The sequence below is a fragment of the Trachemys scripta genome, chromosome 12, assembly GCF_013100865.1.
Source record: "Trachemys scripta elegans isolate TJP31775 chromosome 12, CAS_Tse_1.0, whole genome shotgun sequence".
Taxonomy (NCBI): domain Eukaryota; kingdom Metazoa; phylum Chordata; order Testudines; family Emydidae; genus Trachemys; species Trachemys scripta.
The window spans coordinates 1,589,962-1,614,548 of NC_048309.1; the positions used below are offsets into that span (position 1 = coordinate 1,589,962).

Here is a 24,587-nt window from a genome sequence, read left to right on the forward strand (position 1 = left end):
TACTCAGAATAAGGGTAAAAAAGCTGCCCTTGAGTTGGGGCATCAAGTGGCTTCCATGCCACGGGGTTTTCCTAACCGGCCGTGTCCTCGCGAGGCACCTGCCAAGAGCAGGGCACTGCCTTGTCCTGCAGCAACGGCTGGTATTGACCAGCTCATTGGCTTCCCCGGCTCCCTTAGGCCCCCGTGTGACACACGACTGGATCCCCGTGCAGCACTGTGCCAGCCGAGCCCGATGCACCGCATGTGTCCCAGCCCTCCTGCCAGCTCCGCGCGTGGCTTAGCAGCGTTATTGAGGGCAGCCCATTGATTTGTCTGATTGAGGTGGCGCCTGCCTTCTCCCAGGTGTTTGATTAACTCGTATTTTGTGTTATTGAAAGCCGATGCTGGATCCCCAAGGAGACGTTCTTTGATACGGGGTTGCTAATTGGTTTAGTGATGTTCCTGAATCTGCCAGACGCCTTTGCAAGCCACGGCTCAAAGCTTTGCACATAATGGCCAGAACCTGACCTGCAGCAAGGGGGGGATGCAGTTCATGGAGGGCCAGGGTGAGTGACTACTTCAGGTCTCCTTTGCATGCCCCTAATCCTGGGCTGGTCGATGCCAGGTTGGTTCCCCCCTAGCCGTGCCAAAGCTGCATGAGTCAGTGGGGTGATGCTGAGATGGTGCAATCTGTCTCACAGCTCAGGCCCTGTCTGGAGGGAGCCAGATATGACCCATAGTAAGGGGAGGGTCACTGCCGATATCATCCCGCCCCTCCCCATGTCTTAGCAGGGCCCCTACCAGGCCCCTTCTAACTCTGCACCTGAACCAGTGGTGGATTAATAATTTTGCTGCCCCTAGGCCGGGAAATAATTGCCGCCTTGGCCCCGCCCCGACTCCGCCCTTTCCCCGCCCCCATTCCAACCCACCTAGTTCGGCTAGTGGTTACATCTCAGGGCTGCCGGCCTCTGCTGGGCCTGACCAACTCTGTTGTGCTTGGGTAGAGTGTTGTGCAGAGGGGCAGGTGTCAAATGTGTGAGCGGTGACACAGAGCACATCGCCGTCACTAACGCAGGGCCAGAGGCATGACCCTTTCAGCGAGTAGCAGTTACTGTCCCCGATCCTGTACGACACTAGCTTAGCCAAGCCGAAGGCCCAAAACCCTGAGCATGGCTGGGCGCTAGGGTTACACTGGGGTAGATCGTTATCCCACCATAGTGACTAAACTGCTGGCAGGTCATCACAAGGGGCTAGTTCAGGGGTCCCCATGCCCCCTCAGCCCTAGCCACACGCCCCTGCCCCTCGGAGCCAGGGCCAAGAATGGGGCTGCAGTTCGGGGAGGAGGACACTCAGCCAGGGGCAAGGGGGCGGAGGCTGGGGCTGCAGCTGGGAACGGGTCTGAGGCTCGGCCTGGGGCCAGAGCCAGGGCTGCAGCCAGGGGCCGAGGTTGGGGACAGAGGTGGGAGCAGAGCCACAGCTGAGCTGTTCCCGGGGAGCTGGTAGCTGGGCCCCCAGCGAGTGCGGAGTCATGCTGAGGCCAGAGCCGCGGCCAGGCACAGGAGCTCGGGATGGGGCTGGGTGGTGCTCCCTCCCTGTCCCCCATGGGGGCTGGCCTGGGCCCCGCCACTCCCCCCCGCCCCGAACATTCCGCTGCATCTCCTTTGGGGGGCGCACCCCACCGTATGGGGACCTCTGCGCTAGTTTCTAGCCACTTGGGGTATAGTTTGGGACATCAGGAAAGTCTGCCCACAAGAACGCCATGGTAGCTAACTGATGTAGATGCTAATAAGCTTGAAGTAACAGGCCGACTAACCTATGGGAGACGACACCCCAGCACTACAAATAAGGGAATGGGGCTGAAACCCCCATTGACTGTGCATTAGGCGTCAGGGCATCAGCGTAACACAGGCAGGAAGGTGGATCCCAGCCGGTACTTCGAGCCGGGGAGGTGTTGCCCTGGGGAGCTGTCAGGAGGACAACCCCTGGTGAGGGGGCCGATGAGAACTGACACTGCAGGTTGTTTGGCAAGGGCTGGGGTAAGGCTGGGGATGCGCTGCGCTGCCTGCCTGGCTGGAGTGGAGTGTTTGGGAGTTTGCTGACTGTACCAATAAAAGGATTACAACGATAGTGTGACCGGGACAGTAATTCTGATAATGCTGGGCATGCGCTTGGCATAGGAACTTACCAACATTCAGTATGCTAACTGAGGGGAGTAATTTAGTAATAGAATCAATATACGAGCAGTAGGTGAGCCAACTTTACTCCCCAGAGTAGACTCAATGAAGCCAATAAGACTACTTGTGTGAGTCAGCACTGCTCACTGTGACGTTGGGTTGGAGAATCTTGCCTTCAGTAGTCACTCTGAAAGGTGCTGGATTAGACGGGCACAAACTGTGTCTAATAAACCCATGGTTGCTGCTTCTTGCCCCAGTGTCCACATATTGGATCTGATTCTGATCATACTTCAGTCATGAGTGCCACTGAAGTCAATGGAGTTGCTATATCTTTGCAATAGTGGTGTGAGTGAGCTCCAAATCCAGTGCATTGAATCCCTTCTTATATTCCTGGCATCTCCCATATGAGAAATTTACATGCCAGTTTTCAGACATCCGTGTAAACACTGCTGTGACCAGCAAGAGACAATGAAAAAGGGACCAGAGCTGCAAAGGCCTGAATGAATGCAGATGCAAATGTTTCTGACTGTTTAAGGCGTTCCAGGGCCCACGTTCAGTTACGCTCACGTATAGAGAAAAAGGCAGAGGTGGAACTGAGCTCTGACCAGGGGAGTTAGGATCTGGAGTTTTGATTCAGGCCCTAATAAGACAACTTTAGGAATTTGGGACACATTGGAAAAGATAAGTACACCAGTGGAGAGGGAATAGACTCTTTATTGGAGGAGAAATACTGTATCGTCAGCCATGATATGACAATTTACTGTTCAGGTTAGAAGCACTGATGTAATTTTATATAGACAATTCATAAGATCAACCAACAGAATAGAATTCATGATCGCATTTAGCATACATTTCCAAAGATTCAAAAGATAAAGCAGCACGTTTGTTTTCAAGAAATATCCTGAAGCATTCATAACAGCCGAACATTTTGGAAACATGAAGGCTTATCTCAACGTTAAGGCAACAGGACAAACACAGCTCAGCAGTCTCCAGACGCGGTGGCCCTGGTACTGAGGAGTGCACTGCTCTCAGCCTTGGGGGACAGGCAGCAGGGTTGCATTCTGCAAAACAAGGGACAATCACAATCATTTCACATGCCAGAGACACTTGGAGCTGCTTGACAACAGTGCCTTTATGATACATAGCAAACATCCTGTGTGGTGGGGCAGTCAGAAATGGGTGTTTGCAATGTTTGTTTTCATTATGGAAAAGTACAATGGGGTGCAAGTGAAAATGTTACAGATAAAAATTCAAACTCCTCTCAGGGGAAAGGAAATCGTTGCTTGGCCAAGGCTACTGCCTTCTGCAATTGGCAATGGGACCCCTTGATCATTAGCTGAAATGAACAAATAGGGTTTTCTTTCTGCCCCAGCTGAAGGAAGCTGGCTATATTGTTTCATGTGCCTGACAGATCTTTTCCCCTTTGACTGGAAATTGGAAGGGAAACATTATTACAGGGCTGCACACGATCAGACATGTCCGTTCCCATTGGGCAGATTTTCCAGCATAGGGACTGACATGACAATGCTCCCAGGACAACAAAGTGACTGGCAGCAGCAGAGCCACTACATCCTTATAGTGCTGTGTGTTTATTTCAGTGCTCAGCTGTGTCCTTAATGGCGTCAAAATGAACCTGCAAATATCGTTATACAGATGGTGAAAGCACATTTCATGCTGGTATGGTTGCCAGGCTGTGCATGTCTGCATTGCAGGGGAATTAGCCATCGAATAAATAATAAACTCAGGGAGCACTGAGTTTATAGTTTTGCTAGACCAACGTATACTATGTTACACTAGATTATATCAATGCCAATGGCCGTGGATTCTTGCAGTTCTCTTTTAGCAGCAGTGCTTTGCTCAGGACACTTACTATTTCATCCTGCGGATGTTCATCCTGCAACAGATGGAAGCAATCCTGTAAGCAAATCTACAGTAGGTCCTGCTCAAGTGTTCCCATCCCAATACATAACACAGGTTAGACTTCAACTGATCAGACACGGTTCTCCAGCTGCTTTGGTTTATAGGAGTGCCATCTGCCAAGAGCAGCTCGGAAAGGTTTTCTGGGTTTCCATAGTAGGGAACGGGAAAGTTCAGGCAATTACACGGTGGGGAAAGTCTGTCGCTAGAGATGAGAGAGCGTGGCATACAAATGAAATTCACTAACCTCAGTGGTATTTTCAGGAAGCAGAGGCGGTATTTGTTCAATCAGACTGCGACCCTGTGAAATAAAAGAGAGAGCGTGATGAAGCGCTAGCGTTCTGTACAGCTGTCTGGACAGGACGCTTTGCACCACACCGTTGGACACACCTCCCTGACCTGGTCTCTGTGCAGGTGAATTGGACCCCAAGCTGGCCCTGTACCAAGTCACTGCCTCCATAGCACCCCTTCATGGCCTGCAGCACCCATGCCTCAGTTTCCCTCTCCTCAGGGTTCTCAAAGGCTCTCTCATTGCCAATAACCCCTTGCTGGGGCTGGTTTACTGAGCAAAAGTAAGTTCATCCTGCTGCACTCTTCAGACAGCCACTCCCAGCCCTGCCTCACTGAAGCCTTTGCTCCCCTGGTGTCTCAGGGTACCCTGCGGGCCTACAGCCCTCTGGTCCCCACGGCCAGCCTTCCTGTCTGGAGTCTTTTCCCAGGCCCCTTCCATGTGCCCAGCGGCCTGACTAGGTCACATGACTTTCGTCTGTTTCCCCACCTGGGGAGAAGGGTTGGCTGTGTCACAGGTGGGGCTGATCCTGAGCCCCTGTTAAAGGGACAGGCCTTACATGTGTATCCCTGCCTGGCGTGGGAAACGGAACGCAGCCCTAAAAGTGGAGGCATCAGGCAGTTCTTCTCAATCCAGTGAGGTTGCAGACAGAGCCAGTGAGGCTCCTACAGTGAATTACACACAGGGAAGGGATCATTGCATGCACAGGCGTCTCCAGAGAGGAGTGAACAATAACAGGTACATTCAGTGACCACGCGCTTCCCCGCCGGGTACGTGGGAGTGATTGTCATGGGGCTCAGCGGCATGCAAGCCAGGCACGGCTCTATTAACACGCTCTCGGGCAGCAGTGGAGCTGTTCCTCATTGGCAGACGAGATGCCAGGCCTGAGCTCCTGGGAAGTGCAGTGTACTGTCTCCTTCCCCTGCGGGAGACAGCTCATATTTTAAAAAGAAAAAGGCAGGAAGAAGAAGGAAAGTGTTTTGCTGAAAAGAAGCCCCCTAAGGGAGTGTTTTATTTGCTACAAACATGGTGAGTTTGGAGCAATTCCTTGCCAAGTGAGAGACGCACCTGACTGGGATCCTCTCCCCAGATCGTAAAACCACTAACGCTGTGAGAGGGGAGCAGCTGTTGTGCGGTTCTGCCCATTGACAATAGCCCTGGGTCTGCCCCCCTGGAATGAGCGGATTCCTTCTGTGCCAGGAGTCTTGTGAGAGCTCAACAGACCTCACACTATGAGCTCAAAGCCGGAGCCCTGCAGCAAGAGGTGCCCACCTCATCCTTGCCCAGGACCCCAACAATCACAACAGCCTCCTACACAGGCAAGGTGGACGCACTTACGGTCAGTTCTAGCACAATGACGTCGGGATTAAACGACACTTTAAAGACGGAAGATGGGCTGTTTCCTCCTGGAGGGGACGTCGCAACTGCAGAGACAAAGAGCACATGAGAAATGGATGTGGCCGAGAGGCCCGGCAGCAGCTGAACTGTGAGAAATGAAAGTCCTAGCACAGGTTAGCAGGTTGGTATGGACTCCAGCAAGGAACCGAGACAGGGAGATGAGAGACTAGCCCCCACTTCGGAGCCTGTCCCCACACACCTGCTCCACTGAAGGATTTTGCACGTCAGGCCCTGTTACCGTTTCCCCCAGGTGTAGGTGACTATAAACGTCATTTCATACGTTGCACGCTTTGAAACCACACGGACGCTGCTTACGCGAGCGTCACTTGTGCTGCGCCCATTGGCAATGGGCAGACTCCCCCCTGGCTGCTGGAAGGGCTGGGTCGCTGGGCTGACGGAGCTGCAGAATCGTACAGATTGTCAATGCGCATCTCAGGCTAGATTCTCCGGGGCAGTTACCTACAGCGCAGCTGTGGAGAGGAACGGTCGTTCTCAGTTACCTTTAAACCAGCCCCCGCATGCACTTGGGGGCTCAAAGCACACACCCAGAGTAACTTAGAGCAGCTTTAAATTGCACCAGCAGCTCTCTAGGAGTCACTGTCCCAGCTTGGGATCAGGCAGAGCACGGTGCAGTGTCCTGCCCTGGCACACCCGGCTCCCCCTCCGTGCAGAGGGGAGCAGGTGCCTTCGTGTCACCTGACCTGTCACACTGAGGATTCCTGAGTAGCTGCTTTAGAGGAGATCTGTGGCTGCAGCCAGAGCTGGGGCCAAGGATCTCTCTTAGGAACTGCTCTGGCCCATCACCGTGGTATCTGAGCACCTCACTGTCGTTACTGTATTTGTCTTCACAACACCCGGCAAGGGAAGGCAGGGCTATTATCTCCGTGCTACACAGGGGGAACTGAGGCACAGAGCAGCTAAGTGACTTACCCAAGACCACACAGGAACACTGTAGCAGAGCAGGGAACTGACCCCTGGGTCTCCACTCCCAGGCTAGGGCCCTAACTTGACAATCTCTCCTCTTAATCTCGGAGCCATGTCCCTGCCTATTTGGCACTGGGACTCGTTCCCATTCCCTGGCTCCCAGGGGCAATGGGAGGTGAGGTGCTCTCTGCTCAGGGAGATCTTGGGGCCCCGTGATGTTACCAGTCTGTTGATGGGTAAATCAGAAACGTTCCTGTATCGGGGTGTCTGGGGCACCAGTTTTGGGGTAATACTTTACTGCCCAAGCAGTGAGGGACAGGGGAAGGGGGCAGAATCTGGGCCCTGAAAAGAAAGAGGGGGAAGTATCAAAGAAGGAACTTACGTCTTGCTGTGCTTAATGATGTTCCATCCACGCTGGACACGACAGCACTGATCAGTGGGCACAGCTGTAACACAAGCACAGGCACCGCTAATCAGTCATGGTGCCGAGACAGCAGTGAGGACATGACACTGGGTGGTTTAGTAATGTTGCCATTAATTTTATCGCTGAGATTTTAAATCAAGGGACTGATAAAAGGAATAGAAGTCGGCGTATGCACTGAGTCCGAAGCCTCAGTTAACTCGGTTTAAAGGGCAATGACCCAGACAGACAGTTTGGAGCCGCGCCTTTGTTTCTATATTTCCCAACTCCGTTTTCACTGGCCCCTCATAATCGAAGCTTTATTAAGTTAAGTCTGGGAAGGTGCCAGTCAGCTCCTTCACAACCGGCTTTTTCTTAATAAATTTAGTGACCTGGATGATGTTTGTGGGGTGCTGGCACAGGCCCGGGTACGGCTGCATGACCCAGTATGGGATGAAGCTCTGACTTAAAACTAGGGCTGTCGATTAATCGCAGGTAACTCACGCGATTAACTCAAAAAAAGTAACTGCCGTTTAAAAAATTAATCGCAATTAATCGCACTGTTAAACAATAGAATAGCAATTGAAATGTATTAAATATTTGTGGATGTTTTTCTACATTTTCAAATATATCGATTTCAATTATATCACAGAATACAAAGTGTGCATTGCTCATTTTATATTATTTTTATTACAAATATTTGCACTGTAAAAATGATAAACAAAAGAAATTGTATTTTTCAATTCACCTCATACAAGGGCTGTAGTGCAATCTTTGTCATGAAAGTGTAACTTACAATTGTAGATTTTTTGTTACATAACTGCACTCAAAACTAAAACACTAAAACTTTAGAGCCTAAAAGTCCACTCAGTCCTACTTCTCGTTCAGCCAGTCGCTAAGAGAAACAAGTTTGTTTACATTGAAGGGAGATACTGCTGCCTGCTTCTTCTTTACAATGTCACCTGGAAGTGAGAACAGGCATTCTCATGGCACTTTTGTAGCCGGCGTTGCAAGATATTTATGTGCCAGATATGCTAAACATTTGTATGCCCCTTCATGCTTCGGCCACCCTTCTGGAGGACATGCTTCCATGCTGATGGTGTTCGTTAAAAAAATAATGTGTTAATTAAATGTGTGACTGAACTCCTTGCTTGAGAACTGTATGTCCCCTGCTCTGTTTTACCCACATGCTGCTGTATAATTCATGTTATAGCAGTCTCGGATGATGACCCAGCACGTTTGATTTACGAATGCTGTCACTGCGGATTTGACAAAATGCAAAGAAAGTACCAATGTGAGATTTCTAAAAATAGCTACAGCACTCAACCCAAGGTTTAAGAATCTGAAGTGCCTTCCAAAATCCGAGAGGAATGAGGCGTGGAGCATGCTTTCAAAAATCTTAAAAGAGCAACACTCAGATGCGGAAACTACAGAACCCAAACCCCGCCCCACACACACACACACAAGAAAATCAACCTTATGCTAGTGGCATCTGAATCAGATGATGAAAATGAACATGTGTTGGTCCGCACTGCTTTGGATCGTTATCAAGCAGAACCCGTCGTCAGCATGAACGCATGTCCTCTGGAATGGTGGCCGAAGCATGAAGTGGCATACGACTGTTTAGCATATCTGACCCGTAAATACCTTGCAACGCCGGCTACAAAAGTGCCATGCAAACGCCTGTTCTCACTTCCAGGTGACATTGTAAACAAGAAGAGGGCAGCATTATCTCCTGTAAATGTAAACAAACTTGTTTGTCTGAGCCATTGGCTGAAGTAGGACTGAGTGGACTTGTAGGCTCTAAAGTTTGACGTTGTTTTATTTTTGAATGCAGTTATTTCTTGTACATAATTCTAAATTTGTAAGTTCAACTTTCATGATAAAGAGATTGCACTACAGTACTTGTATTAGGTGAATTGAAATATACTATTTCTTTTGTTTTTTACAATGCAAATATTTGTATTAAAAATAAATAGAAAGTGAGCAGTGTACACTTGCATTCTGTGTTGTAATTGAAATCAATATATTTGAAAATGTAGAAAACATCCAAAAGTAGTTAAATAAATGGGATTCTATTATTGTTTAACAGTGCGATTACGCCCACTTAATTTTGTTAACCGTTTGACAGCCCTACTTAAAAGCATGAAATCAGAATGAGCTTCTTCTCAGTGCGCCCCTTCGTGTAGGTTGCAGTCATTGACCTGACGTTCCCATCTCTGCAGCAGCTCTGCTGGTCTGCTACATTTCCTCCTGGGAATCCCCTCCCGCCTGGGGACTCGCTTAGGGTTCTCGGCCAGCGAGGTGCTATTAGGGTCCAGTTGCGGCTAAGTGCTGGTCAAGCCCTGCACACAGCTGCTGCAAAAGATGCAGGCAGCCATTATTCAGGATTTAAGATAAGGATGGTGCCTAGTCACAAACACTTGGACATATCTATTCAAGTGACAAACACTCTGTCCACATATCTATTCAAGTGACATCATCATAGGACCTAATCACATCAGCCATACCATCAGGGGCTCATTCACCTGCACATCTACCAATGTGATATATGCCATCATGTGCCAGCAATGCCCCTCTGCCATGTACATTGGCCAAACCAGACAGTCTCTACACAAAAGAATAAATGGACACAAATCTGACATCAGGAATCATAACATTCAAAAATCAGTAGGAGAGCACTTCAACCTCTTTGGTCACTCAAAAACAGACCTGAGGGTGGCAATTTTGCAACAGAAAAGCTTCAAAAACAGACTCCAACGAGAAACTGCTGAACTCGAATTGATATGCAAACTAGAGACAATCAATTTAGGCTTGAATAGAGACTGGGAATGGCTGAGCCATTACAAACATTGAATCTATCTCCCCATGTAAGTATTCTCACACTTCTTATCAAACTGTCTGTACTGGGCTATCTTGATTATCACTTCAAAAGTTTTTTCTCTTACTTAATTGGCCTCTCAGAGTTGGCAAGACAACTTCCACCTTTTCATGCTCTCTGTATGTGTATATATATCCTCAATATATGTTCCATTCTATGCATCTGAAGAAGTGGGCTGTAGCCCACGAAAGCTTATGCTCAAATAAATGTGTTAGTCTCTAAGGTGCCACAAGTCCTCCTGTTCTTTTTGCGGATACAGACTAAGACGACTGCTACTCTGAAACTTGGACATAGTTCACACGTGACCCTGGCATCATGCATGTGCAGTCGGGCACTCTGCTGGGACGGGTACGTTTACATTCTGGAGAACTGCTACATCCCATGAGATCAACTGCTCCCATGAGACTTCATGTCAAACTAGTGGAAATCTCATGAGCTCTTACAATAGTTCTGCCATCTTGAATGGTCAAAACCTCAGCACAGATCAGTTGCTCTAAAGAGATTCAGAGAAAAACACTCAACACCTGAAAAGACACTCTCGATTCCCTGCCAGTTCTCTCTGGGCGGTCAGTGACAGCTGGAACCAATTGAAAGGCTAGTCATCCACCAGTGCATTTTTAACAGGGGTCCTTATTCAGCTCAACCCGCAGCAGAAACTCTTTTTAGACTTACAATCTTCTGCAGGATCTGAGGAAGGGTTCTGTCCAGTACACGCATTACGAGGGTCAGGAGTTCATTCTCCAGGGGCAGGGAAGATCTGCGTAGGTTAAACGTTCAGTGGTTAATAGCGGCAGCTTGCTTAGCAGTGGAGTTATGAGTCACAATACAGGAGAGATGTGTTCGTCATAAAGCAGTGAGCAGCGTCTAGAGCAGGATTTCAAGTCTGGCAAGGCATTCCCATGAGCCCGCGATTGAGACTCCCCTTCATTCCATGCGCACGCAAGGGTGAAATGCTGACTGTCTCAGTAGTTCACGATGCAGCTGAATATTGACTAGAAATCAAACCCTCCTTAAGCGTAAGAACCTTCATTCATGCAATGTGTAGGGCTCAGATGTTGCAAGCGGGATGGGTGCCCTGCAGCTCACGCTATGCACCTGCTGTTTACTGAGCAATGCTGCTGGAGTCCAGACAAGGAGCTGTTACTTACGCTTTCAGAACTGTGATGTCCATGTAACCAAGAGGGGTTTTGCAGTCCTCAAGGACGAGGCTGGGATCTCCCCTTCTGATTGCAATGGTGATGTTCTTGAGCACTTCAACTTCAATTATTTCACCTAAGAGGTCAAGGGGACTAAAGAAACAAGCTTGGGTTAAACGAATCCCTTCAGACAGTCTTGCAATCCGACTCTTCCAAAGAGAGACTGTTGGGTCATGGCCTAGAAGCAGCACAAGCAGGTGCCGAAAACTGGCTGTCACTGACCCCACAAAGGGTTTTTATAAGTTTGTCACAACACTCAAAGTGTGAATCCAAACGAAAATGTACGTGCTTCCATACCTGCCACGTGTTGTCTTTCACATAGCCCACAAGCTGCCTTCCCTATGCAGCATCGGAAATTGTACCTCCCGGGGCAGGACGACACCGCAAAAATAGACCTACAGCAGCAAGCCTGAGAGCCCCTCGGGTCAGCTGACTTGGGCTTGCACTAAAGGACTGAAAATAGCAGCTCGCAGACGTTTGCGCTCGGGAACTCAGAGCCCTGGCTGTGGAACCCCCAGTGATGGGGGTGGGTCTCAGAGCCCAGATCTGGCCCAAGCCTGAAAGCCCACACTGTTATTCTTAGCCCCAGAGCGTGAGCCCGAGTCAGTTGCCCCTGGCTCTGAGACTTGCTGTCCTGGGCTTTTTTATTTATTTTTTTTGCAGTGTAGCCGTATCCCAAGTGACTGTAACCACTGAAAGGTCCCCATAAAAAGTACAGTTCACCAAAGCTCCTCTGAGAACAATGATGGACAAAGCAACTAGATAATGTAATGGGCACTAAATGTGCAGTGCCACAAAGCGATCAGTAACCGAGGGGCAGGTGCCCTCAAGACCTGCCCCTCCAGCAGCAGATGCAATGCCTCACAAAGAGTGCCGGGAGTGAAAATGCCTCATGGTCTGTAGTCTCATGCCAGACATTCAGCATCGAAAGGAATCCAGGGCCCAACAGCCATGATCTGTTTGCCTGGAGCCAAACGCCATGGTCTGAGAGCAGGAGAGGTCAACAGCTCTGGCACTTGCCATCCCTAGACATTTGCTAGGCAGCGCCCTACTGGGAGGATACATCACCCTGGGCAACTTCATTAGTAACCAGGTGCCACCAGGCCAAATTTCTTTACTGGGGGAAACTCTCTTCACCTACCTGGCAACATCACAACCTGGGGCTCTTTAAGAAGAAACTATCAGTAGCCCACAATAACAACAAGGAGTCCGGTGGCACCTTAAAGACTAACAGATTTATTTCGGCATAAGCTTTCATGGGTTAAAAACCCTACTTCTTCAGATGCATCTCCTTGTTGTTTTTGTGGCTACAGACTAACAGGCTACCCCCTGAGACATCAATAACCCAGTTTTTCCCTCTCTGCTATTTGATACGAGTCCCAGAAATGCCATCCATGAATATACAGAGCCAGGTCCTCAGCTGGGGTAAATCGACTGGTCTCCATTGCGCCGGTAGTTTAAGAAATTGCTCCCTTAAATCACTGGACAGGTCAGATTTCTGGTGCAGCAGCAGCAGCATTGCCAGGAGCCTTTTACACAGAAGGAAATGGTTCGAAAAAGAATGGCAAATCCATGGCTCCCTCCTTGCAAGAAACTAAAAGGGTCTGTATGACAAACATTTGCTGTCTCTCTGCATTGGTGTCTTTACTCCATCTTTGGCATGAAAAACTTTGACTGTGTGCCTGGAACACCTCTTCCTAAAGAAGTGGACATTTTATGCCAAATTCTTGGTGGTGTCAACTGGTACATCTTGATTGGTTTCAGTGTAGCTGCACCAATTAACAACAGGGAAGAATTTGGCCCTTTCCCTCAAATATCGATTGGTACCTATAAAATAAAGTAGCTGCAACTTTGCTTACAAGCCTAGATCAACAGAGCAACCTGCTCCATTCTGGAGTCTTTCTGCTAACGAACAACAAAAGAAAATGCCAAATGTTTACTGACCTCTTAACTGCAACGTGTAGTTTTAATTTGAAGGCAATTTCCAACACACTGTTAGATAAGACGTCCAGTGTTACGTTAGGGGCAGTGACTTCTTCAATTCTAAGCCTGCAAATGAAACCAGAGCTAGTGAGGAGAAACGCTTGGCCCAGCAGGGTGAGCAGCTGAGATATTTCAAACCCTCAAATCCCTTTTCTGCCTTTTTTTTTTTTAAGTGAAAAATGTCATTTCTAGTGCGTTGGGGCAGCGTGGGCTAGTGGGTAGAGCAAGGGACTGTGGCTCGGGATTTCAGGATTCTGTCACATATTTTGTGGGGGACCTTGGACAAGTCACTTCAGCCTCACCTCCTGGCTGTACAAAATGGGGACAATGGCTCTTATTTTCACGGTGAGGCCTAACCAATGTTTATAAAGCACAAAGTGGTCCCCTGGTAAACAGCAACATGTGTGGGTGAAAACCACTGAGCCTGGTTCCCCTGTCACTCACACCTGGGTTAGACAGCATTAGAACCACTCTGCCATGTGTCCTATGCCCTATACTGCTACAAGTTAATGAAGCTCCTGTGACTGGGTCCTGTATTTCTGGAGCAGGAGGATCTGGGCTGTAGCCTCACCATTCCCAAGAAGTTTTGTGCAGCTGTAGTGAGCAGCGTAGTGGCTACTGAGGCTCTAGAGGGCCTCATAATTGTTCCAGTAGGACAGAATCTCTAATCCACATTATCTGTTAAACCACAGCTCTCACACAGACCCCGCCTTCCACCTTGACACGGCCTCCTCTGAACTTTCTCCAATTTGTCCACATCTGTCCCGGAGTGTGGTACCCAGACCGGGGCACAGTGCACTGCTTGAGGCCTTATCAGCGCGGAGCAGAGCGGAAGAATTACTTCTCAGTCTTGCTTACAACACTCCTGCTAAAACAGCCTTGAATGATGTTTGCTTTTTTTGCAGCAGAGTAACATTAGTGACTCATATTTAGGTTGTGATCCACTATCACCCGAGATTATTCTCTGCAGCACTCCTGCCTCGGCAGTCTTTGCCCATTCTTGTGCTGTTTAGTCTTCCTTCCCAAGTGGAGTATTTTGCATTTATTGAATTTCATCCTATTTATTTTTCATCGTTTTGGGTTCAACTTACCCTACCACTTTGCTTAGCTCTGCGCCCAGCAGGCCTGCACTGCCGATGTCTCCCCCGGGAATTGGTCCCGTGACAGGTAGATCTCCAGCAGGTGGGACAGCTCTCTGATATCTCCTGAGAAGCGAATCTCCAAAGACAGGCAGATCTTCTCCCAGAGACAAACCTCCACCAACAGGGAGGCCGGCTGTCCCACTGAGCGTCCCACCCTCTAGAGTGACATCTGTTCCTGCACCGAGCAGATCTGCAACTACAGGCACCCCTGATCCCCCTCCCAACACAACTTCACCTATAGGGAGACTTGCTACCCCACTGAGCGTTTCTCCACCTATAGGGGCTCCTGATACTGCACTGAGCGTAGCTCTGCCTATGGGGATGCCTGCTCCCCCATCCAGCGTACCTTCACCTATAGGGACACCTGCTACCCCACTGAGTGTTTCTCCACCTATAGGGAGACTTGCTACCCCACGGAGTGTTTCTCCACATACAGGGACACCTGCTACCCCACTGAGTGTCTCCCCACCTATAGGGAGACTTGCTACCCCACTGAGAGGACCTCCAACTACAGGGACACCTGCTACCCCATTCAGTGTATCACCACCTATAGGGAGACTTGCTACCCCACTGAGAGGATCCCCACCTATAGGGAGACTTGCTACCCCATTGAGTGTCTCCCCACCTATAGGGAGTCTTGCTACCCCACTGAGAGGATCTCCAACTACAGGGACACCTGCTACCCCACTGAGTGTCTCCCCACCTATAGGGAGACTTGCTACCCCACCGAGTGGATCTCCACCTAGGGGGAGACCTGATCCCCCATTCAGTATATCTCCACCTATAGGGACACCTGCTCCCCCACTGAGTGTTTCTCCACCTATAGGTAGACTTGCTGCCCCACTGAGAGGATCTCCAACAATAGGGACACCTGCTCCCACACTGAGTATATCTCCAACTATAGGGACACCTGCTCCCCCTCCTAAGGCACCTTGATGTGTAGATACGCCTGCTCCCCCACCAAGCAACCCCCTACCGCCACTTATTGGGACACCTCCTCCCCCATGTAGCAGACCCCCTCCTACCCCACCAAGGTTATTCCCAGTTAAAAGTAACCTCACTCCCCTGCCTCCCCCAAGCAGCCATCTGATCAAAGGCAGACGTGCTCCCTGTCCTCTTGAGCCAGGTAGCCTCCCATAGACAGGCTGTCCTGCTCTCCTAGCTTCCATCCCAAGTAAAGGTCTGGCCTCTCCGACCCCCCGCCCACCAAAGGAAGGCACCGCTCCAGCCCCTTGCGCATTGGACTGACGCTCAGCTCCCTGCCCACCTAACAGCCTGCCCACCGCAGACAGCAGGCTGCCGAGGAGTGATGGCTGGCTTCCTGCGATGGGCGTGCCTCCGGCACCTGGCAGCTGCCCTCCAGGGTCACCGTTGAGCTGCTCGTCCGCAGGACTTTGCCCATGGAGCACGTGGGACACCAAGTCTAGAAACTCTGAAAAGATTGCCAGTCGTGTCACTGATGGCCCTGGCGAGCCCTGGGCGGGGAACAACAGGGCTGTACATGTTAGTATGGCCCATTGGACCCCCCATCAGGCACTCCTGCAGCACTGCCTATACGGCAGCTACACCATCTCACACGGGGCCCGCCTTTAAGAGGGGCTCAGCACCCACCTCTCCTGCTGAGCAGGTTCCCAGCACCCCTGAAAATCAGGCCCCTGCTACTCAGTTGTGTTGGCAGCATCTCAGTTTAACGTTGGCTATTTCCACCTCGGGGGCAATGTCCTGTCAGTGCCAGGAGGGAGCTGATGGCCTCTGCGGCCCATCCAGCTCTCACTTCTAGGATGCAACGGTTAATGACCTCTCTTGGCACAACCTGGTAGGGCTTGTGGCCCCATCCAGCCTGGGGGCTGGGGGAGGATGAGAGTCACTTTCTGGGGGCAAATATCAGGGGGTAGTTGTGTTAGTCTGTATCCACAAAAACAACAAGGAGTCTGGTGGCACCTTAAAGACTAACAGATTTATTTGGGCATCAGCTTTCGTGGATTAAAAAAACCTCACTTCTTCAGATGCTTTTACCCATGAAAGCTGATGCCCAAATAAATCTGTTAGTCTTTAAGGTGCCACCAGATTCCTCGTTGACTTTCTGGGGGATCTGCTCTGCCGCTCAGAAGGTCTGCAGGAGACAGGCGCCTTGTTCAGCACCTCCAGGATCCAGCCCAATGGTTCCATGTAGCTAGCCATTGGCCCAAGGTGACATTTGAAGTGACCTAGATGCCTAAGTCCTGTTTTCAAAGGTGACTTGGGCCCTCAGGGCCAGGTTTGCCAAGGTGTTTTGGCTCCTGAAAGGCACAGCGTCATCTAATGGGAATTACAAATGCATCTAAACGAGCTAAGCACATTGATTCCAAAGGGAGTTAGACACCCATCCCACGTAGGTGCCTTTGAAAATCTGATTAGGTGCCTCCCTGGACCTGTCGGTGCCTAAATACCTTTGAAAAGCCAGTGCCTAGGAGCTGAATTCCCATGGAATATTAATGGGTTCAGGCTCCAGAGAGCTGACGACACTTTTGAAATATGGAAATGTTACTGCATTGCAAGCTGGTGCTCCCTAGATTCACACCCTGGCTTGGCACACATTAACTCGCTAAGTGGCCAAGCCCGTAGGCTCCTAACCAGAGCTGGGCAGAGAAAGGCCATTCCATTCGATGGAGGATTGCAATATTTTGCAATCGGATTTCATGCCAGTTCAGGGGGAAAAAAGCCCCAAATTTTGAATCTAGCTAGGGTCCCCGACTCCAATGCACTCTGCCAGGTACACCTGGAAGCCCTGGCTCACAAGGCACTGGGCATCTGGAAGCTCGGGAGCCAGGCCCCCAGCTCCCCATCAGGCAAGCTGGCAGGAAACCAGACAGTTTGAAACCCTCCCTCCATCAGAGCGTCGTCAAAATTGAACCATCTCGGTGATGCATTTTGATATTGGTGAATCAGCAAATTCTGATGAGAAAATTTTGGTTGCAATTTTTCTGAGCAGCTCTGCTCCTACGTCATCTTTGCAATGTTACCCCAGGTGACACCGCACACAGACCTTGTGTCTCCGTGGGCGTACACCACATATGCACCCATCTTGCTTCTGTGAGCACACTTAGGGAGGTCTGGAAGGCTTTGGGTCAGTGTAGATAAATGCACTGTGCTAGGACGACTAAACAGGTGCGTTTTAACTTCGTTGAGCCCTTAAAGGAGGAAGAAAGACTGGAACACAGATTTCCAAGCAGGAAGGGCCCCAGCCCATCATGATCATATCGTGATCTGCTGCATAATATGAGCTGCCGAATTTTACCCAATAATTCCTGTGTCAAGCCTAGAACCTTGAATGGCTGCTGGAAAGAGAGACACCAAGTAGGAGACCCCTGATCTCTGTGAACTCGGGAGACAGCTTACCTCCACCCCGTCCCACGGCTGGCATGTTACAGGACTAAAGGAAAGGCTCGCTGAGCTAGCAGGTTTCATGTCAGGCGGGGTGGGGAACGAATGGGACATTTTCTACTCACCTTTCTCATTAGCCTTCTGCCTGATTATCAGCTCCGGCCTGTAGCCCTGTGAGTCTTGAGGCAGGGTCAGCAGAGCGCAGAAGAGGAGAATACTGCAGACCTTTAACATCTTGGCCCCAATGCCGGTCAGAGTGTTTCTAGTCAATGCCCCTGCCTGGGATGGAGTGGGAAGAGGACAGGTACCACAGTCAGAACACAGAAAACCCAGCGGACAGAAGAGGTGCCGTATACATTATAGAAAGGGAAGGCGTTAGGTGCATACTCTAGAGACAATGGGGCCGATCCTAGGCCCCCACCCTCAACTACACAGCTGGCTGGGGAGTCCCGACAGAGAAGAATTCCCATCTCTAGACCACCCACTTCCTGGCCCTGGCCCAGGGGCCTGGCCTAGGTGACAGACGCACCGCCGGAGTGCTGCCGCGCTCCAGCAATCGCCAGCTGTCAGAATGGCCCCTTCGGCACTATTGCAACCGGGGCGACAGAGCAGCTCTGAGCTATTTCTACAGATCAGATCCAATTGCTCCTCCTTTAAAGCCTTGTGTGCAGCCCAAACTTTCCTATGGCGGTTCTAATGCAGCCCTCCTTACGATTCTCAATGAAATGGCGCCAGCCCCCTCCCACTCCCGGAAATCCCTGCCACGAAGCATGAAATGGAACAACGCGACCAGGACTCTGGGACAAAAAATCTTCATGCTGCTGGCCCAGATTTCAGTTTGTATTTCTCTCCCTCTGAGGGGGATGCTGGCACGGTGAAAAGGATCATGTAGGGTAAGGGAGAATTCTATCAAAGGAGGAGAGAAATCCAAATGACGGGACTTGTCATATGCCAACGCTACATGTCCGATTTAGGCAAATGTCACGAGCTCCCCACTCCTTGGTTTAGACGCGGAGCGGGGCCGTTTGCGGGGATTTGTTATGGAGGAGATGCTTCACCAAGAGAGGTCTGTTATTCATGGGCTATTGGAGCCAGATCTATAATTCTTGAGGGCCAGAAAGGTTGCTGCACTGAAGCAGCTTTAGAAGTGTGAGATATTTTAAGTACCGTCGCACGTTAATCTCTGGGTCTCGGGGGGAGAGTTAGGAGCCGCTCCTCAACTGGAGTGCTTGTTTGGGGCTGTGAGTTAGAACATGAAATAACAAATAGACTCATTTTTCATGTAATAACCCAGGAGGTGGCCGACTAACTGGATCTCTGAGAACTAAGTGAAGCATTTGAATTCTTGTTTGGAAAGATACGGCATTACGGGCCTGACTGAAACCCTCTGGAAGTCAGAGGAGAGCGCTGCCTTCAGTGGCTTCTGGATCAGGCCCTAGTCTCTTAGTGAACCCTACACATGTACGTGAACAGACTGATCCTAAGTGGGACTAGGATCTCTCCACTCCAGAGCCCACTCCCCTTCTCTTTGAAGAGATTACTTTGCCTGCCTTTGCAGTAGACGGTACATCGTCAAATCCTTCCTCTTTGATGCATTTCGCTTACCTTCTCCAGTGAGTGTCTTTGGTAGGCACTCAGTGACTTCTTGTCCCTCTGCGGCTGCTGACATGGAGCGGGCAGCCTTTATATAACAAAACCCTGCTCAAGAATGAGGAAAATCAGAGGAGTCATAAAAGCCAAGGATTTAATGCATTTAATTGTCTCATTATGACATTTATTGTGTGCCAAAGTAAATCACTGCTAATTGTCACATCACTCGGGGACCCCGTTTTTTGCTTGCATTAGTACAAACCGGATCAGAAATGGGCCAAGCGTGTCGAATTAAAATGTAAAGTTCAAGTCCATGCTGATACTCAAGAATTTTGGATTTACGTAAATGAAAGTGCTGAAAACCTACAGCAGGCAAGTTGCAGGATTCCTGGTCAGACCAGTTGCTATCTGGCAGAAGGATGACCACTGATCTGCACATATTCATATGTTCCCATGAGACAGGCATCGCAGCACGGAGACTCGGGACAGGCCTACACTTAAAACGTTGCATCAGCACGGATGCAGTTGCACTACTGTAGCGCTTTAATGAAGATGCTCCAAGCAGAGGGGAGAGAGCGTCTCACGTTGCCTTAGTTAATCCATCACGCAAGGCGGGAGAACTCCCATCCACACAGCACTGTCTACGCTGGCACTTAGGTTGGGATAACAGCATCGCTCAAGGGTATTCACAGCGCTGAGGGACGTAGTTCTACCGAAGTAATTCTGCAGTATAGACCAGGGCTCTGTGCTGGGTTCCTCTGTAGCCTCCACTCGGTACGCGCTGCAAAGGATGGGCCACGTTTTCTGAAAATATTCATAGAGCCATAGAATTTAAGGCCAGAAGGGCCCAGTAGCTCATCTAGTCTGACTTCCTGCATATCGCAGGTGACCGAATTTCACCCCCGCATTCAGCCCAAGTAGTCTACAAGCCTGGCAGGGGTGGAAATCGGCATGCGCAAAACATCATCGTTTTCCACTTGTGAAGTGGGTGGTTGCAGACACAGACATACAGTTAGACTCATGAATCAGGACCGGCCTTCAACCAACAGCGTCATGAAACCTGAAATCTGCTCTCTCCGTAGCCAACATGGGGTGACTGGGAGTTCTGCATTCTCCAGCATCAGCCACCTCCAGTGGCCATTTCAATGCTCACTGTCCCACTGGTTTGCGCCCCATTTTCCCCAACTCCATGCAGCAGATTCACAACAGTCTCACTGCAATTAGGGCCTTGTGAGACCATGGAGGATGGGGGGAGGGTGTCAAGATTTTAACCAGCGACCTTCTCCATCTCTCACGAAAACCATCCTGGCTGCCTGGCTGCTCCCTTTCAATACACGCCTTCCTGCTTTGCTCACCCAAGGATGTTTTCCACCAGGCGCTCAAGCAAGTCTCCAACAACGGGCAGCGTGACGCCCAGTACGCAAACCTCCGTTGGTTTGCGGTCACTTCTTACCAGACCCTGGAGGGGCTGTTGTCGGAGTTTTTTCATTATTCCCATTAAGCTGCGCTGAATATACTGAAAACATTACCAGGAGACCAGATTGTATGTTTCTAACATGACATGTATCTTCGTCACGATAGCATAAAAACGGGCTATCCCTGGATCCAGCTCGAGCAAACGGCCCAGGATAGAGGACTCTGGAGATCTGTTGCTGGCTGATTGGGGTGACGGGCATGAGGGAGTGAGCGAGTGAGACATACAAGTAGCATCCTAGTAATAAACAATTTTATTTCCAGAGCATTTTAAGGCAAATAAAGATTCAGCGTAAAATTCAGCATTCATAGCCTCAGAAGAACCTTACGAATGCAGAGTGCTGCACTTCCGAATTACTCTAACTCAAGTGCAAACTTGAGTCCTGGCCCTGGGATCAGGTCCCTGCAGGCAGAGCGAGACCATTGACTTCCATACAGTTCCTCTGGCCTATTTCGGCACCTAGTCAATTACCTGATTTTCAAAACCACTGAGAATCCAGCAGCTGCCACTAATGTCAGTGGCCCTGCTCCCGGGAGTAAGCATTGTGTGTTGATAGCAGTGCTCCAATCCTGAATGGTGCTGAGGGCCATTCACCCCAGTTGACGTCAGTGACTTCAGCATCTTACAAGCTCATCATTCAGTCCCTTTTTGTTTCTCTTTCGTGCCTCGATTATTTCCCTAGTGTGAGAAAGGTGAGAAAATACAAGCACCTGGCCCCATTGTCGGTCACGTACAGCACCCCCCTGCAAGGCCACGTTTCCAGCCCACGCCTTGCACTTTCAGGGGCATAAACGCGGACCAGGGTAGTTCTGCCATCATGCCATTTCTCACTGTGGATGCTTAATGGCCTGATCCTAACCCCATTGAAGTGGGAGGAAAGAATCCCATTGATTTTGACAACCTTTGGATTATGCCCATAGTGACCTATGCTGTGTGCCCGCACAAAGGGAGCTCAGTGGAGCTAGGCTCAAGCCCCGTAGCACAGAGACAGGCAATCAAGGGTATAACACCATTCTGCTAGAAGCCCAAATGAGACATGTCACACATTGTTACCAGAATTTCTGGGTTTACGCTCAAGGTGGCCTGAGGGTTCACATTTCCTTCCAGGGGACAGCAAGGCCCCAGAACGTAACCGTGTCCAGGTCTGATGCCTGCTGAGAACATTTCCAGTCAGTGCAATGTCACGGGCTGGAAAAGAACAGGCACCACCAACGGAGCTGGCTTAATGCACCGGCCCAAATTCAGGGGGGTGGGAGCAAAATGGGTTTTGTTGGTTTTTACCAATGTGGATTTGCCATGACCAGGGGCAGCCAGGCCGAATTTGAGTGGCGCTGAAACCGGGTGGGCCAGGTGGCAACACCCCTCACTCAAGTGAGTGAAGTTCTTTCAGTTTGTGCACAAATCCGCGCCAGGGGATGAGGGGGCAGAGATTGTCCTCACTCCCAGCTCAGCCCAGGAGAGAGGAGGGCAGCAGGTAAAGAAACACTTTCCTCCACAGCAGCCGTAAGCAGGCTGGGATGGGAATTTACTGCAGTGGCATTCCCGGGAGGGAACGTTACGGACGTATTTTTCCCCTGCTTTCCACTTATCAGCTGTTTGTTGTTATTCAGACTAGCAAGTAGGGGCCCAGAAGCATGTGTTTGCCAGGGGCCTAGCAAGGGTTAAGCCAGCCCTGGACACCAACAGCCTCTGAGGGAAACGCAGAGACGGGGCGCAGAGAAGGAAGCCAAACCAAACAGAATGCAGAGCTCAACCCTGCCGAGCGTTACAGCACCGACTGCCCCGGTTCCCAAGCCCGGCTGAGCTGTGCTCAGCCCAGGAAGGAGAGAAGAAAGGGGACTCGAGGTCTCCCATTCTGAGGCTGGCCAGGGGACAATTTCACACCTGAGGTAAATTACAGCAGCCTGAGGGTTGTTCCAACCGCTGCCTGCTGCTAGGGCTGCCAACTTTCTAATCCCACAAAACCGAACACCCTTGCCCCACCCACACTCACTCCATCCCCCACCCCGTCGCTCGCTCTCCCCCCACCCTCACTCACTTGCTCATTTTTACCGGGCTGGGACAGGGGGTTGGGCTCCAGCTGGGGGAGTGGGCAGAAATGAGGGGTTCAGGGTGTGGGAGGGGGCTCTGGGCATGGGGTTGGCATGCAGGTTCTGGGGTGGGTCAGGGATGAGGGGTTTGGGGTGCAGGAAGGGGCTCTGGGCTGGGTCAGGGGGTTGGGGTGCAGAGTACAGGCTCTGGGAGGGCATTTGGGTGCGGGAGGGGGCTCCAGTCTGGGGCAGGGGCTTGGGGCACAGGAGGGGGTGTGGGGTGCGGGCTCTGGGCAGCGTTTATCTCAGGGGACTCCCCCGAAGCAGCGACATGTCCCTCGGCTCCTAGGCGTCAGGGCGGCCAGGCGCTCTGCGCAGTGCACGATGCCTCTGTGCACAGACGCCATCCCCACAGCTCCCATTGGCTGCGGTTCCCAGCCAATGGGAGCTATGGAGCCAGCACTCAGGGCGGGGGCAGTGCACGGGCAGTGCACAGAGCCCCCTCCTCCCCCCGCCCCGGCCACCCCTCCACCTTGGAGCCAGAGGGACATGTCGCCGCTTCCGGGAGCCATGCAGAGCCAGGTAGGAACCTGCCAACCCCGCACCAACTGGACTTTTAACGGCCCAGTCAGCTGTGCTGACCGGAGCTACCAGGGTCGCTTCTCGACTGGGTGTTCCGGTCGCAAACCAGACACCTGGAAACCCTACCTGCTGCCCATCGCCCCAAGGGGCCAGTCCCACAGCCAGGATAGCCAGAGTGCGGAGATGCCAGGGCCGGGCCCATTATGCCGAAAGCAGTGTGTGTAGGGAAGTCGACAGAGAACGGCTGTACCAGCTGTACACCACCCAGGATTCTCCTGACCTGGAAAAGCCCCTGGGCAGCTGACCACGCCAGCTTTGTGCCACCAGGAACCAGGCCCGCTATTCTTTAACTTTGCTCAACAATGTTACCGAGCAGAACAGAATAGCTTCCTTTGGGCCTTTCCTACTCAGACTCTGCTGGGCCTGTCAACGCAGAAGCCAGTCAGTGCTAGCTGTGAGAAGACATCTGTCCATGAGGAACTAGACACCACATGTTAACTCCACAGAGACCACTGAAGAGCCAGGGGCTGGCAAAGGTATTAGTTCTTATCAGCCTGAGGTGGATGCAAAGTAGTGCCTGGGAGATGAAAGATTCTCTACCCCACCAGCCGTCTCCTGAGCCGTCCTGATCCCTGACCCTCAGTATGGCTAATTTATTTATAATGTCAGGATATTGATGGAATAATCATTTAGGAATCGTACAAATCCAAACCGACAGAACCTACAATCAGAAGCAGTTAAATGTCACTGGGTCTGTTCGTGAGACAAGGTGGGGGAGGTAATCGCTCTTATTGGAGAGAGAGACAAGCTTCCAAGCCACACAGAGCTCTTCTTCTGGTCTGGGAATGATGCTCTGAGACTGTTGTAATAATTGGGCCCACACATTTACCCAAATTGTGAGCTCAGGTGTAAAGAGCGAGTAGAGGTTCATAAAATGCCACAATAACATAGAACAACAAATGTGGGGGGGGGGGGAGTACGAAAGCGAGACAAAACCACTGAATTCATCCAAACAAAAAAGCTGTCTGATCTAACTCAAGAACTGTGCTAAAATCATGCCTGGCAAGCAAGAGATATTACGAACCAAAAATGAATAAACCAACATTGGTATGACAAATATTCGGGCTAATTGTGAAAGAGGGATAGCACAGTGGTTTGAGCATTGGCCTACTAAACCCAGGATTGAGAGCTCAATCCTTGAGGAGGCCATTTAGGGATGTGGGGCAAAAATCTGCCTGGGGATTGGTCCTGCTTTGAGGGAGGTT

At 50.6% G+C, this 24,587-nt stretch overlaps 1 protein-coding gene across 1 annotated transcript; it reads right to left on the reverse strand.

Annotated features, from left to right (window-relative positions):
- Positions 1-3,181: 3,181 nt before the first annotated feature.
- On the reverse strand, positions 3,182-17,880 carry LOC117885982. Its single transcript, XM_034787587.1, has 9 exons — positions 17,772-17,880; positions 15,551-15,715; positions 11,111-11,234; positions 10,635-10,719; positions 7,064-7,127; positions 5,698-5,783; positions 4,318-4,371; positions 4,024-4,047; positions 3,182-3,214 (listed from the first exon to the last, which is right to left on the reverse strand). Exons 1-9 carry the CDS (start codon positions 17,878-17,880, stop codon positions 3,182-3,184), a joined length of 744 nt encoding a protein of 247 aa, XP_034643478.1.
- Between the last annotated feature and the right edge of the window lie 6,707 nt (positions 17,881-24,587).

What these genes read in the sequence shown, in the direction of transcription:
- LOC117885982 (XM_034787587.1), bottom strand. Translation starts at nt 17,880, where the DNA reads ATGTTAAAGGTCTGCAGTATTCTCCTCTTCTGCGCTCTGCTGACCCTG. An exon ending in TGCGGTGGGCAGGCTGTTAG is followed by an intron (nt 11,235 to 15,550) that starts GTGGGCAGGGAG and finishes TTGACCTCTTAG; the next exon opens with GTGAAATAATTGAAGTTGAA. An exon ending in TCATTGTGCTAGAACTGACC is followed by an intron (nt 4,372 to 5,697) that starts GTAAGTGCGTCC and finishes TTTATTTCACAG; the next exon opens with GGTCGCAGTCTGATTGAACA.